This window comes from Bolinopsis microptera, chromosome 4 (assembly GCF_026151205.1).
Source record: "Bolinopsis microptera isolate Bmic1 chromosome 4, MBARI_Bmic_1.0, whole genome shotgun sequence".
Classification (NCBI taxonomy): Eukaryota; Metazoa; Ctenophora; class Tentaculata; order Lobata; family Bolinopsidae; genus Bolinopsis; species Bolinopsis microptera.
This window is the reverse complement of record NC_087075.1, coordinates 8,931,283-8,946,902: the sequence shown is the minus strand read 5'-3', so window position 1 is coordinate 8,946,902 and position 15,620 is coordinate 8,931,283. Positions and strand designations below refer to the sequence as shown.

The following is a 15,620-nucleotide window of genomic DNA, read 5'->3' as shown; positions in this document are numbered from 1 at the left end:
ATACGATATTTTAATTGAATGAATGATAACTAATTATTTCCATTATTGTATTTTACGTCATGATGCATAAATCTTAAATACCAATCAACAAAATTAATTATCTTGGGGAGCAATCTTAATTGAATTGTAACACGTTTATACGTAACCTACATTTTACATTTTACATTTTACACGATGATAAGAATCGACTAATCAATATTACACCAACCTACATTCAACATAAAAATAAAATAATCAATCTATCAATAATAGGTGTACACATGCAAAGATGCAAGCAAAATTGGGAAGTTAATCTTAACATATTCTAGAATGGATTCTAACAGATTCTTACGTAACCAAATTCCAATATATTCAAAAAATTCAGAATGGTTAATAACAACTGTAACCCTACCTGATGGATCCTGCAGAATATCTCCGAGATGATGAGTCTAGCATTTTCCGTGAACTCATCCAAACACCCCACTATAAAGAAGTCGTTCTCTATCACTGTCTTACATTCCTTGAGCTTAGCTTGTGCCTCGTCGAAATCAAAGTTTACGTAAAGAGATTCCACAAATTCAGTGATGGGATCTTTGTAGGATTCCTGGGGTGGAAAAGGGTTAAATCAATGATGTAAAGGATCAGATAAAATTAAAAGTAATTTGAAAATATTCTGAACTTTATTTTCTCTACGCGGGGTTAAGCGTCTGATAAGTAATTGTGAACAATACTAATGATGACATCGTGACAATTACTATAAGAACCTACTAAGATCCCTCGTAAATTCAAAACTAAATTCAAATTTCCATAAGATTTATAAAAACCTGTTGGAGAACTTTAATGAGTTCCTTTATACCATCTCTCCGTCTCTTGCTGATAACTACAGCAGTAGTGATGTATCTAAACAAATTTCATCAATATTTATAAAGTACTTTAACTAAGTAAAATGTTACATTTCAAACATTCCTTTCTTTCAAATTCATATTATCATTGTTACCATTACAAGGATATGAAGGGGAGCTATAACAAATTGAAAGTACGGATGGGCATAGGATTATCGGACTGTGACCCCCCCCCCCCCCCACCATTCTCCCTCCTATTTGTTCCAACCCTTACCTAAGGATGTGAGGACACATGGTCTGCACAGCGTTAAGATAAGGTTTCTGGTGGAGGAACACGTCTATAATACTGTCTCGTCCCTGATGAGATACAATGTAATTATAATTAATCAGAACTGAAAATTTGAATCGAATTGTAACTGAAAAACGAATGGACATAATATTGTCAGTCATGAAATGCAAACGTACTTGAGACTTGAGAGATTTGGCCTACACAATCACTATCATTAAATGGTTATGACACAGCATGAAGATACCTGAGGGTGGTTGAAGTAGACAAATAGTCCCCAGTGGATGAGCCATGCTCTCTGAACCAGCACTTCACTATATGTCAAATGAAGAGCAGCGGAGATGTTGTCCTTCAGACGCTCCAACTCCTCCATAGCTTCGTCCCAGTTTTGCTGAAATGAGTGGAGGTGTGTGGTTTTAATGTGTTTATCAGAATTTAATTAGACAAAAGTGTGGTTTTTTAATTCTCACCTGATAGAATTATCTGAGTAAAACAAGGTAAATACGATTAATTAACATAATCTCCCACCTGAAGAATCTCGCTAGCAAGTTTGCCCCACTGAGCACTACTGTAGAACTTGCTATCTGCTGGAGCGAGGTTACGGTAGAAGTCCAGATTCGTACTTGCGATAGCGTAGTTACCTACATCGTACCTGGATAGAAGGTCGTTTAGATAAAGACTGTTTCATATTTAATAAGCTATGTGAGCTTTCAAGAGCTGTTTCGATAATATCTTGATCAAGGAGGGCAGATTCAAGCTCGTTAAATTAATTAAGTATCCATTCGTATGAAATTATGATGATTATTTAATTATAGTATACATAAAAAAAGTTTGGAAAGGCATTTAGATAGGAGCTACTCACATAAATTTTCCGTAGTGGAACACATCATCCAGTCGTTCCCTGTCAAACTTGTGAGTCTCACTAAGGAAATCCCACAGCTGTTGACTGTCCCGGTGCTTCTCAACCACCTCCGCTACCTGGGGTGAGGCGGTGATATCACGTGGAGTGAGGCGGTGATAACACGTGGAGTGAGGCGGTGATATCACGTGGGGTTAGGCGGTGATATCACGTGGAGTGAGCGGTAACAAATTTTCTCAGATAAATTAAGTCCAGAACAGAAATTAAACTAAGAAAACCAAACACCCAAACCCTGGCCCTCCAGACCACAAAACTCACGTCCTTCCTGGAGAACATCTCAATAACTTGGCTGCTCCTCTCCTGAAGCAAAGTCAGCTGTTTCACAACCTCGTTACGTTTCTGGTGCAGTGCCTCTGGGGGCTCCTCGTCAGGGTGCAGGCCGTGGAACACGTCTATTGTGAAATCCACCATGTTCGTGTTCTGGGGGCAAGGGAAGGGTCACGTGATGTTGCAGTTGGAGATGAGAATGGATTGCTATTAGAGTAGTATTAAATCTTAGTAGTGCGTGAGCATTTGTAAAGATAGCTGGTTAAAGAGTAGGGTTAGAGAACTTAAAACGTTTTAAAAAACTTTTAAAGTTAGAATAAATTGAACTATTGTGTAAAGAAAGCAGAAAGGTATCTAATCAGTTCCTAAATTCACAGCATTCTAAATACTGGAAGGTATCAGTTCCTAAATTCACAGCATTCTAAATACTGGAAGGTATCAGTTCCTAAATGCACAGCATTCTAAATACTGGAAAGTATCAGTTCCTAAATGCACAGCATTCTAAATACTGGAAAGTATCAGTTCCTAAATTCACAGCATTCTAAATACTGGAAGGTATCAGTTCCTAAATTCACAGCATTCTAAATACTGGAAGGTATCAGTTCCTAAATTCACAGCATTCTAAATACTGGAAGGTATCAGTTCCTAAATTCACAGCATTCTAAATACTGGAAGGTATCAGTTCCTAAATTCACAGCATTCTAAATACTGGAAAGTATCAGTTCCTAAATTCACAGCATTCTAAATACTGGAAGGTATCAGTTCCTAAATGCACAGCATTCTAAATACTGGAAAGTATCAGTTCCTAAATTCACAGCATTCTAAATACTGGAAGGTATCAGTTCCTAAATGCACAGCATTCTAAATACTGGAAGGTATCGATTCCTAAATTCACAGCATTCTAAATACTGGAAGGTATCAGTTCCTAAATGCACAGCATTCTAAATACTGGAAAGTATCAGTTCCTAAATTCACAGCATTCTAAATACTGGAAGGTATCAGTTCCTAAATTCTGGAAGGTATCAGTTCCTAAATGCACAGCATTCTAAATACTGGAAGGTATCGATTCCTAAATTCACAGCATTCTAAATACTGGAAGGTATCAGTTCCTAAATGCACAGCATTCTAAATACTGGAAAGTATCAGTTCCTAAATTCACAGCATTCTAAATACTGGAAGGTATCAGTTCCTAAATTCACAGCATTCTAAATACTGGAAAGTATTAGTTCCTAAATTCACAGCATTCTAAATACTGGAAAGTATCAGTTCCTAAATGCACAGCATTCTAAATACTGCAAGGAGTAGCAGAAGAGAACCTGGAGAAGCTGGTATTTGGATTTCATGAGACTGTTACTCTTGTAAATCTCACGAGTAGACAGGAACTCCAGCAGTGGGAACACCAAGTGGAGGTCCATGAACTCGGACAAGGCATTCGTTAGATCGTACTGTGCCATGCTACAGGGGGAGTTGAAATAATTTTGGTAACTCTAAATTTTGTCATTATATCACAAAATGCATGAATTCACGAAATTTGTGAAACTGAAAGTATTATAAAATTCTTTTATAAATGAAAAAGGAGAGATAGTAAAACTAAGAATATATTTTAGCTGTAGTGTAATAATGAAAATGAAATCTATCAATAAATAGTATAAATGGTTAAAGAACAGCTCACTTTTGTTTTATTAAATCATAAAATTCGGGTTGTATCACAGTAACTGTTGGCCGGGATGAGAAAAACTGTCGTCAAACTGATAACCACGTGACATGACATCACACCAAGTGACATGACGTCACACCACGTGACACGACATCACACCACGTGACATGACGTCGCACCACGTGACATGACATAACATCACGTGATATTTCAAATGCGTTAGCTCAGTTATAATAACAGACACATCAATAGTTTACTGCCTTGCTTTGGTAGATCAATAAACCACTGTTTCGATTACTTGAAAAAATAATCTGACCAAAATATTGAATATTATACGGCACGGTACGGGGTGATAAAAACAGTAAAATTAAAACTTCTACTCTGCCTGAAAAGACAGTTAACCGCTAAGTACATCATTTTCAAATAGAAAATTTAAGATTTCTTCGTCTAACAAAACATCTAAAAATTCTTTAAAATAAAAGCTGCAGTATACCTAGTGATTGGCTTTTAAAAGATAAAAGATTCATAGTTACTTAACAGCTGACACATGGAATATGATGATTAATAACATAATTAGTAAGTCGAGTAATTACTAATTGATTAACTACTTACTCAAGGGTATCATGAACAGATATGACGTAGTCAGCCTAGGGCCAGGGGAGGGGGTTTTGAAATGCTCTCGGAGGTCTTAAGCCGCTAATATCTGGTAACTGGTTTACGTAAAGTGGGAACGATTCCAAACATATCATGATGGTGAGAATATTAATTTCGTAATCATGATTCTGCCTCGTAGTGGTTCCAGCAATTTGTCAATCATCGAAGATAATGTCATGGTGATTGGTGATCGATAGACTGATCTAAATAATTGAGCAAAAAAGTAATCAACTAATTAATTAATTAATCAATTAAATTAGCTGCGAATATCTGAACTACTCTGTTGCAGAAGGCGCTCCTTTCTTATACTCTGTGAGTTTATCGTAGAACTCCTCGACTTTGTCTTTATTCACTCGACACAGGTAAGTTTCTATTTTTTCGTCCTGAAATTAAGTAATTAAGCGAGACTAGTTATGGGTATCCGGGAAGTTATAATATGTATATTTGATAACGTATTGGCCAGTTAACAAGAGCATGTATATTTATTATGGTTATTAATGGACAGTATATTCAATCACGTGATCTTAAGTCATGTTAATTTAGTATCAACTAAATGACTTATGACACCTACCTCTCCAGTGACGACCATCAACAAGCCGTTCTTGCCGCTTTTGCTAACAGGCATGTTCTCATGGAGCAGTGTGTTCAGAATCACTGTTCCCATCGTAGTGTCGTTCCTTATTAGCAGCTGAACCTGGACATGAGTGTGGTGTGATATCACGTGATAACTGGTACTGAATAATAGACATAAAGGAATATGATTTGTTCCAACTCAACTAACATCTGCTCCCGATTGTCAACCAAAATTCCATATAACAGTAGACGCACATCACACATCACACATCACACATCACACATCACACATCACACATCACACATCACACATCCCACATCACACATCACACATCACACATCGCACATCACACATCACACATCCCACATCGCACATCGCACATCGCACATCGCACATCGCACATCGCACATCACACATCACACATCACACATCACACATCACACATCACACATCACACATCACACATCACACATCACACATCACACATCACACATCACACATCACACACCACACACCACACACCACACACCACACACCACACACCACACACCACACACCACACACCACACACCACACATCACACACCACACACCACACACCACACATCACACATCACACATCACACATCACACATCACACATCACACATCACACATCACACATCACACATCACACATCACACATCACACATCACACATCACACATCACACATCACACATCACACATCACACATCACACATCACACATCACACATCACACATCACACATCACACATCACACATCACACATCACACATCACACATCACACATCACAGTACCTTTCCGTTACACTCCTTAAGATTAGCAATACCCAGTCCCTTCTCGTTCCAGCTGTCTCCAGACTTCAGGAAGAGTTTACACTTGATGTGGTACAGAGCTTCCTTATCTACGTGATCTACCTGAGTTAATGTTCAAAATAGGACTTTTTAATAGTTTATTATTGGTGAACTTAGTAGACATTTTAAACATTTAAAAGTAATGTACTTAATTGACATTTTAAACCTTAGCGATGACTTTCTAACAGCATCAGTAAAGATTTGAACATTTTCAATTATTCTGGTGGTGTGAGTGCGTGTCGGAACAAATTACACAAACTACCTACCTTTTCAGGTTGAGGTGGTGTCTCATCCTCAGCTGGTTTCTCTTCTTCTTTCTGCTCTGTTGAGTCGGCTGGTTTTCCCACTAACCCTCCAAACCCTGGAGATGAAAATATTATAGTGCAGTTCTAGTAATTTTAAATTGTTCACATAGCAGATTTGTTTGTACTTTTGTAAGATAGCAAAATTGTTTGTTATAGACAAACATTCAACCAAAATCGAGTAAATAAAAGATTTTCCCGAATATAATTACCTGTGAAAGACGTTGATCCGACAGGTTTCCCAAACAAGGAATTACCCGGAGTATTAGAAGCAGAGGAAGGTTTAAAACTAAAACCCCCACTACTGGGTTGAGTACTATCTGCTGCGGATGTGGTTGGTTTAAAGCTGAATCCCGTGCTGTTCCCCTCACTCGAACCAAACGACCACTTAGGTGTGGTGGACGCTGCGCCGAATGAGAACGCGGGGGTGGCTGCTGTTGACGTGCTGAATGAAAATGGGTTTGATGCTGGTTTCACGGGCTCAACTGTCTCGGATACTGGTTCCACTACTTTTACTTCGTCGCTTGAGGAACTGTCTACTTTGGTGGGGCTCTCTTCTTTTGGTGCGCTGTTGGACAGTTTGAACTCAGGGGAAGATTCCTGGACTGTCTGATCGCTCTGAATCTTTTTCAGGTGCTTCTCATAGTCACTAAATACTGTCGTGAGAATTACAAACGGATTTTTATCCACATGCTCCTTAGCAAACTTGAGCACAGACTGATTTAGTTTCTTCAGTTTTTTCAAGAAAACGTCATTGTCAGCAGGTTTGGCATCTGCTTCTGATTTTGGTAATGAGGTCTCGCTGGATTGTTTTTTATCCATACCAGCTGAGACTGTGATGGGATTGTTTGACGTACTTTCAACCTTCTGTTCCTCAACCGGAGTTTCTGAGTCTGTGCTTTTTGCTCCGAAAGTGAACAATTGCTTGGTGTCGCCGTTAGTGACATTGATTTTAGGGAAAGTTAAACTGGGTTGAATATTGAGGCTGGGAGCAGGTGCCGGTGGGAAACCGGCGAAACCGGAAAATCCAGTAAATAGACCAGCTTTCTGAAATGATTAGTAATTAATTACAAACGTATGAAAGATGTTTCTAAGACCACATCATTCAATATGACCCTCATTTAGAGACCGGATAAACAGCGACAAAGAGATAACACAGTACTTACACTGTCACCATTAGCACTTGCAGGGGCTCTTCTTTTAGCAGTCTTGATTCTGTAGATAGCAAAATACATCTTAGATAAGGACTTTAAGATCACAGTATTGTTATCAAATTTCGATCCTCTGATCGGGCTGTAGAACAGAATAGAGTTCGATTGCAAATCAAGACGATTATGGCCCCTAAAAGCTGACTTACACTCGTTGTTTGATGACATTGTCTGCAGCCTTTGCAAACACTCCTGCCTCCTCCTCCTCCTCCTCGTCTTGCCAATTTCTGTCTGTGAGCTCTTTGTCTGCAACCCGTTTACTCATTCCTGACTGCACTGCTATAACACAATATCATGATATTAATCAGAGTCATTTCAATCATATTTTCTGGGCCGAAAAAGCTAAACTTAATCACCCATTCGCTTCCATAGATACTTTTTTGAATTGTTATGTATACCTACATCCCACCTACATAATACAGCGTGCCATGTTATGGTCAATTATTAGAATTGATGTTAACTCGTCATTTAAGCTATAATCATAAATGAACAGAAAATGCAGAATAAATAGCATCAAATTGTAATAAGATAGAAAAATACAACTGAAAATATACAAATTACATGCATTACTTTTCGTTTTTGCAGAATGATACCTACATAATATTAAGCTGTTGATATATTCAGGCAAGTTCTGATTAAATTAAAACAACTTCCCTTGTTGCATAAATAATAACTTTCAATCTTATCTTGAAAACATAATCCAGAAAGTCATGGAATTAGTATGGGACATTTTCCCCTTTTAAAAAAAGTTCCCATTTTCCCGATTTACGTCCCATACAGTAGAATTAGCAATAAATGATTTCATTTTCCCTTGATACCCTTTGATATCATATTTTCAGAACCCATTCAATTCATTTGGTTTCTCTCACAAACTATCATACAAGGCTCAACACCCCAAGGCAACTTCATGGTGGTAACAACACTGAAGTAATGATGTCTATCGGCCGTATTTCTGAAACTCCCAGTCCCTGTTGTCTAGAGGACACACCTGTCGGGTCTTCAACCACCGTGAGATACAGTGGAAGTGGAACGCATGATTACACACACCCCAAGCTGCTGTACACTCCTGTTTGAGGTATTCCAGTTAGACTTAGAGGAGATTTAAGTTGATGTTTTGTAGTTCTAGAGAATATGATCAATAATTTATATAACTTGATCTTTACTACTAACTCTCGAAAAAATAATAGTGGTAGACATTTTTAAAACTTTTTCAAAAATTTTATTAATCGTAAACTCTAAACAAATATTTAACTCACATCACTGGTGTGACTTGCTTGATTAGCCTGACATTCGATGCACAAATCCATGATATGGTTACGGCAGATTGCACAATTATCAACAAGTATGTCCCAGGCCCAGAGTGCAACTGCGTTCCATTTCTTCACCTGAAATGTACATAGGTATCACAAACAAGGACAAATGTTTTAGTAAATACACATTTTAATCATTAATAATATCAATCATCGTGTACTGAACGGAAAAGAATAGACTTATTGGTTTAGAATCACACCTCAAATCTTTTCTTGTCAGACTTTACGACTGCTGATGATGAAGATGGGGCCTCGTCAATCTCCATTTTTTGTAGAACTATTGAATATATGGAGGCTCAGTTAGGATTTAGATTATACAAAAACTCATTGATTGAAATAAATTTTCGTGCACATACAGAATGAATGGTTAATAATTGACATGGTACAGATAAAATGAGACACTAGAAGAGTAATAGACTCTAAGTGAACCCAGTAACTACCTTCCCACAGTGAAGCACTTACCAAGCAAACTATAATTGTGTACCCTGCCTGCTTCACAGAATGGACAGCAACCTAGTAAGAATTGGAAGTACTACTAAATCAACATGGAACCGCAGCCTAAAGGCCCTGACGATTAGGAGGATCAATAAGTGGTGTGAAGCAGCAGAGCACAGTACAGACTTACATAGCAGAGATTTTAGGAAAAATGATAAACATTTATTTCCCTTATTTGCAGTGGCGTAACGTTTTGGCGCCCCTTCCTAAAATTGAACAAATTAGGTGATTTTAGAGGATATGCCGGTAAAATCTTTAAAAAAGTGTGTTTCTAGAGCAAAACGTGCGAGCACCTCAGTTAAGTTTTTCAAATTGTCCCACATTCAAACGACGATTTTGCGCCCCCATAAGATGGTGCCACTGCTTATTTGATAGGTAATTTTACATCACTGTCACGTAACAGACCTTCATAGATCCCAGATATCTCAATAATTTCACGACTTTCGAAAAATGTTACTTTTTGTATTACATATTAAAGGCGATTGATCAAATCATAAGTTACAAGTTACAACCATTTGAATATTTCCCAAATTATATTATTGCAAATCGCGAAAATCACGCATTTTAATGACCACTGACTATATCAGGTCAAAGTATCACGCACAGTACTATATCCAAACACCTGAACTGCAGAAGACAGAGCTAGGAATGCATATCAGGAATACAATACAAATTAGAGCACTAAATTTGGGTTACGCTGAACACGTAGTTGTAATTTGTATACTATACTTGTTATCTGAGAATTAAGGTAGCGCTCGATTCTTCTAGTATGATCAAACTAAAATATGCGCGGCGCTCTTTATTTAGCACTGAGCAAAGAGTATAATCATTTCGTATTTATAGCATTCTATTATCCAAGCTATAATTAACTTTTATTTTGTTTTTTGTCAACTAAATAATTTATCAATTTCCAATCACCCTTTTAATTAATTACTAAAGTCTAAACCATTGTATTTTGTTTTTGTTATAAATGACAAAATGAATGTTATACATTTATTTATTATTTTAAACCTCGTGATCAATTTAGATTAAAATTTAAATATTGTTTATTGCATTTACCACAGAACTATGAAAAAATAAAAATTATAAACATTAAAAATATATTTAAGCGCATGCAAATAGTGCATTACATTTATTTATTTATTTAATTGCTGTTATACGTATCAATTTATAATGACAAATATCAAATACTGTAGCGCTGCATTATTTGTTTGACCGTTATTCTTAATCGCACGATCAATTAATTCTATTTTGGAAAATTAAGAATCAAAATGGTTTTAGAAATTTTACTTTTAATTTATTAATTTTTAAATTATAGGTATTTGCGTTTTACTGCCGCGCGTTTACACTATGTGCAATGATGAAATCTTTTTCGGATCGAGCGCTAGCAGGGTCCATTATCGCTGAGGAGCGCGCACCTCGTGTTACATTACGAATTTATCGTTTAGCTGGGCGAGCTTTTGAAACCTTCTACATGCCTTCTGTTTTGAACCCTGCTAAGGGGATGCCGAATGATTCCCCTGACGGGCTTGACAAATTCTCTGGAGTGGTCGAAAAGAAGATAAGAAACCTTGAGAAACGAAGAGTAAGTATCAGTCGTATTTGTCCGTCCGTTGGTCTCATATGAATCGTTATTCGTATGTTTCAACTTCTGAAATTTGCCCCACGATTTGCTGCTTCTCTAGTGTCACATCTAATTATTTTAGGCAGCCTCTCGCAAATCGTACAACCGTACAACGCTTAGTTTAGTATAGTAAATAGTCCCCAAGATTCACTCCTAGCATTACGTCTCGAAGCTTCCTTTGCCATGAATTGTTGCTGTTAGATTCACAATGCTAAACTATGCTCTCGTCTGGCTAAATGATTACATTTATCACCTATTTCTAGAGATTTATCTCTATATCCCTCAACCTTTCGATAGCTCTATCATTTATAAATAGTTCATGATGAGCATGCCCTGGATCGCAGATACAGTCTGTGTCACTGACACATTCTGGTGAAAACAAGCATTATTATCTCTAACATTCCCAGCCAGTACAAAGTAACAATCAAGCAGTCAACAGAATCGGGATCATCTTAATCCTGTGTAATCACTCAATTTGTCATGTAATACATTGTAAGTTACTATCTTTCCAGCAAAGATTAACATAACAATTCCGTTTCAGACCAAGATCCTAGTTCTCGTGGATCAGAAGAAAGGCGGAAAGATTCTTGACTCTGACCAAGTTGTAAGTACTGCTGTAAAGGAGATGAGGACAAGGGGAAGAGGAAGGGTAGTTATACATAGTGACTACTACAGGATACTAGGAGGTTTTATGGGGGTGTAGAACATAATTTGGAGGGTTTTAGTAATTTATCCTCCTCTGCCGAAAAGATTGAGGATGATAAATAACTGATATCTTTTTTATTGTTCACAAAGTTATATCAAAAACTTGGCGTCTCCTTGAATTGTGTGTGCCTTGTCTGTCGTCTGTAAACCATAATCTGACTGCTGATCTCTCACAGTGGTCACTTTTCGTGCTTGTTTTGCCACTTTCATTCTGTCCAGATCTCATCCTGCACCACTCTCCTGTTTTACATTATCTATCAGTATGTGTGGGGAAGAAATTCACATCTAAGATTATCGTGCTGTACATAAAAATTGATGTTAATTATTTACTTGATTTTAATTATTTACTTCATGTCATTTATTTATTACGATCGTCCCAAACAAGTTTAATAATCAAGCGGTAACTCCTGAAACGGCCGTTGCACAAGCTCACTTACTATATAATATGTACTGTGTACACATCACCAGTTACCAGTTACTAGCACTGTGCGTGTAATCAAACTTTCAAACACTTAGACCTAAAAGAACAGTGAACTCCCTGTACTGTTATTCCACTAATTACATTATTGCATATTAGCATATTACATATTATTACACATAATTACATATTAACATGGTACATAGGTTGTACTGAGGGATATTCAACGGTTTTAAAGAATTTGTGGGTGCTAAAACGGGCATGTAATCGGGCCGGGGAGGACAGAGTAGGATTGTTCCTGCATGGTTAATTAACCTTATTAAAGTACCTTACTAAAGTACAGATGTATCTGATATATTTGAATGGTTATTGTCCATAACTTTCTGTGTTAATTTGAAGGATGGTTTTGAGCAATTATAATTATTCCCTTTTTCTAACCTAGAACAGTTCACTTATATATAATAATAATATGTCTCGAGTAGTGAAGATTGGAAAATAGAATTATAATCAAATTTGCAGTGGAAAGAAAAAATAGAACATTTTGAATGCATCTTAAACTGTGTTACCTAGTATAGTGACTGAGCTAAGGATGTGAACATTACACATCTGTGTAAAATCGGTTGACTCAGCCGAATGATCGGGAAACCTTGATTTTAGGACTAAATGAGGAACCTTCTAAAAGATCAAGATTTGTTTAGACTTTCCCTTCTATACATCTACAACGTAGATTGTAGTGTCCCGTAAAACATAGTGAAACCCCGATTTACCGCGGAGGTGGAGGAGTCAGGAGGGGGAGGGGGAGAAATCGGCGGTAAATCGGGATTTTGATTGTTCACTCGGCACCAATGTAATTATGGTTTTACCACCGTGTTTTGGTTCAGCCGAAATATGTTTTGCTAATGCTATGCTATAGTGTTTTACATAATTTTTCTCACTCTAGCTGCAGTCTGGTAGTGTTGAGTCTCACGAACATTTTTCCTTCTCATTTTCCATGCTTTTTTGCCTCACAGGAGATATTGTGGTATTTTCTAAATGTAACTGTAATACATTGGATGTAAAGTTATTTGAATTTTGAAATACATATTATACATGTCGATCACAATTTTGGGGAGGGAAATGACCTCGGGAAATCGGGGTTTTACTACGAACTGTTACACTATTTGTGTTGTACCTGATTTTAACGTATTTCAGGCGTCTGTACACAGTTTACCTTTTGTTGAGGCTAATCTGGAGCAGCTGAAAGAGTTCCTACCCCAGTTCAAATCTATCTCTAATGACGTGAGTTTTACAAGTTCATTTATTTTAGTGAGTTTATTCAACAATGGCTTAATGTACAAGTCATCAATATGTTATTAGAATAAGAATTATTGGTCATTTTGCGTCAAAATTTTCAGGACAGTTGCAGTGTTCTTTATTAATGCTTTTCATACAAAGTTACAAAAAATTCTTCGTGTAATGCATCCTGGGTTTGAACAGGATATGACCCGTTTAAAATATATCCATCACGTTACATAATTCTCAATAAATGTAATAGATTTGTAGTGTTGTAATTAGTTAAAAATATTTATAATATTAGACTGATTCGATGTTTGCATTTGAGATAAAACAGTACAATGACTTGGCTGTAATTAAAATACATAGAGAACATGCTAAGATTGGGTTATAGCTATTAGCCAGTGATCCGTCGGAGACATTAAGGTTACTTCTTTTCTGGTGGTTCCTGCTGCTTAATCCGTATTAATTGGTAATTCGGGATCAGAGCTACTGTAGGGGGGGGGGGGGGGGGGCTCATGTTTTTTTGTCCGTTTTTGTCCGTTTGGCAGCTATATTTTCAAAACGGACAAAAAATAAAGCGGACAAAAACGGACAAAAAATAACAAAAATTGAAATAACATTTAGATGCTTCCTCCTCCTCCTCCTCCTCCTCCTCCTCCTCCTCCTCCTCCTCCTCCTCCTCCTCCTCCTCCTCCTCCTCCTCCTCCTCCTCCTCCTCCTCCTCCTCCTCCTCCTCCTCCTCTTCCACCTTCTCCTCCTCCTCCTCAGCCATCCTCCTCAGCCATCCTCCTCAGTCCTCCTCAGTCCTCCTCAGTCCTCCTCCTCTGCAGTCCTCATCATCCTCCTCAGTCCTCCTCCTCCTGGGTCCTCCTCCTCCTCTTCCTCCTCAGTCCTCAGTCCTTCTCCTCAGTCCTCCTCCTCATCCTTTTCGTCAGTACTCCTCCTCCTCAGTCCTCCCCCAGTCCCCCTCCTCCTCCTATTCAGTCCTCCTCCTCCTCCTCCTCAGTTCTCCTCCTTCTCATTCCTCCTTCTGAGTCCTCCTCATTCCTCCTTCTGAGTCCTCCTCCTCCTCTTTCTCCTGAGTCCTCCTCCTGGGTCCTCTTTCTCCTCCTCCTTCTCAGTCCTCCTCCTCCTCCCTCTCAGTCATCCTCCTCAGTCATCCTCCTCAGCCATCCTCCTCAGCCATCCTCTTCAGCGATCCTCCTCAGTACTCCTCAGTCCTCCTCCTTCTCAGTCCTCCTCAGTCATCCTTCTCCTCCTCCTCCAGGGGGATCCTGTTTTTTATCCGTTTTTTTCGTTCGGAACCCTATATTATCAAAACGGACAAAAAATAGAGCGGACAAAAACGGACAAAAACAGACAAAAACGGACAAAAAATAACAAAAATGGAAATAATATTTAGATGCTTCCTCCTCCTCCTCAGTCTTCCTCAGTCATCCTCCTCCTCCTCCTGAGTCCTCCTCCTGGGTCCTCCTCCTCTTGGGTCCACCTCCTCTTCATCCTCCTCCTCTTCCTCCTCAGTCCTCAGTTCTCCTCCTCAGCTCAGTCCTCCTTCTCAGTCCTCCTCCTCATCCTTTTCCTCAGTCCTCCTCCTCAGTCCTGCCCAGTCCCCCTCCTCCTATTCACTCCTCCTCCTCCTCCTCCTCCTCCTCCTCCTCCTCCTCAGTCCTCCTCCTCCTCAGTCATCCTCCTCAGTCCTTCTCCTCCTCAGTCCTTCTCCTCTTCCTCCTCCTCCTCAGTTTTCCTCATATTCCTCAGTCCTCCCCCAGTCACCCTCCTCCTCAGTCCTCCCCCAGTCACCCTCCTCCTCATCCTCATCCTCCTCATCAGTCCTCCTTCGCCTTCTCAGTCCTCCTCTTCAGTCCTCCTCCTCCTTTTCCTGGTTCCTCCTCCTCAGTCCGCATTCTCCTCCTCAGTCCTTCTCAGTCCTTTCCCCAGTCACCCTCCTCCTCATCCTCCTCATCAGTCCTCATTCTCCTTAGTCCTCCTCCTCAGTCCTCCTCCTCCTCCTCCTGGGTTCTCCTCCTGGATCCCTCTTCTCCTCCTCAGTCCTTCTCCTCCTCCTCAGTTATCCTCCTCCTCCTCCTTCTCTTCCTGGGTCCTCCTCCTTCTGCTCACCAGTCCTCCTCCTCAGTCCTCCTCATCCTCTTCATCCACTTACTTCTCCTCCTCATCAGTCCTCATCAGTCCTCCTCCTCCCAAGTCATCCTCCTCCTCCTGGGGCCTTTTCC

General features: G+C 39.0%; 4 protein-coding genes across 4 annotated transcripts in view; 1 reads left to right on the top strand and 3 right to left on the bottom strand.

Moving 5' to 3' along the window:
• The window catches only part of LOC134814051 (eukaryotic translation initiation factor 3 subunit E-like), an 88,891-nt gene that overhangs the window by 8,952 nt on the left and 64,319 nt on the right, over window positions 1-15,620 (bottom strand). The window contains exons 2-9 of the mRNA XM_063822043.1: window positions 3,610-3,748; window positions 2,285-2,446; window positions 1,970-2,085; window positions 1,636-1,759; window positions 1,355-1,498; window positions 1,096-1,178; window positions 804-879; window positions 392-583 (exon numbers count right to left, since the gene is read on the bottom strand). Coding sequence (XP_063678113.1) covers window positions 392-583; window positions 804-879; window positions 1,096-1,178; window positions 1,355-1,498; window positions 1,636-1,759; window positions 1,970-2,085; window positions 2,285-2,446; window positions 3,610-3,747 — 1,035 coding nt within the window. The 5' untranslated portion in view covers window position 3,748. The remainder of the gene's footprint in view (window positions 1-391; window positions 584-803; window positions 880-1,095; window positions 1,179-1,354; window positions 1,499-1,635; window positions 1,760-1,969; window positions 2,086-2,284; window positions 2,447-3,609; window positions 3,749-15,620) is intronic.
• Window positions 3,893-13,656, bottom strand: LOC134814050 (nuclear pore complex protein Nup50-like). The gene is made up of 8 exons (XM_063822042.1): window positions 13,634-13,656; window positions 7,712-7,843; window positions 7,521-7,569; window positions 6,567-7,401; window positions 6,319-6,413; window positions 5,996-6,115; window positions 5,176-5,298; window positions 3,893-4,987 (listed from the first exon to the last, which is right to left on the bottom strand). Exons 2-8 carry the CDS (start codon window positions 7,825-7,827, stop codon window positions 4,880-4,882), a joined length of 1,446 nt encoding a protein of 481 aa, XP_063678112.1. The 5' UTR covers window positions 7,828-7,843; window positions 13,634-13,656; the 3' UTR covers window positions 3,893-4,879.
• On the bottom strand, window positions 8,500-9,138 carry LOC134813775 (RING-box protein 1A). Its single transcript, XM_063821656.1, has 3 exons — window positions 9,073-9,138; window positions 8,819-8,947; window positions 8,500-8,628 (listed from the first exon to the last, which is right to left on the bottom strand). The coding sequence occupies exons 1-3, from the start codon at window positions 9,136-9,138 to the stop codon at window positions 8,500-8,502; spliced, it is 324 nt and encodes a 107-aa protein (XP_063677726.1).
• The window catches only part of LOC134814048 (caprin-1-like), a 31,614-nt gene continuing 26,708 nt past the window's right edge, over window positions 10,715-15,620 (top strand). Inside the window, exons 1-3 of the mRNA XM_063822041.1 lie at window positions 10,715-10,952; window positions 11,533-11,595; window positions 13,306-13,392. Of these exons, the coding sequence (XP_063678111.1) occupies window positions 10,725-10,952; window positions 11,533-11,595; window positions 13,306-13,392 (378 nt within the window). The 5' untranslated portion in view covers window positions 10,715-10,724. The remainder of the gene's footprint in view (window positions 10,953-11,532; window positions 11,596-13,305; window positions 13,393-15,620) is intronic.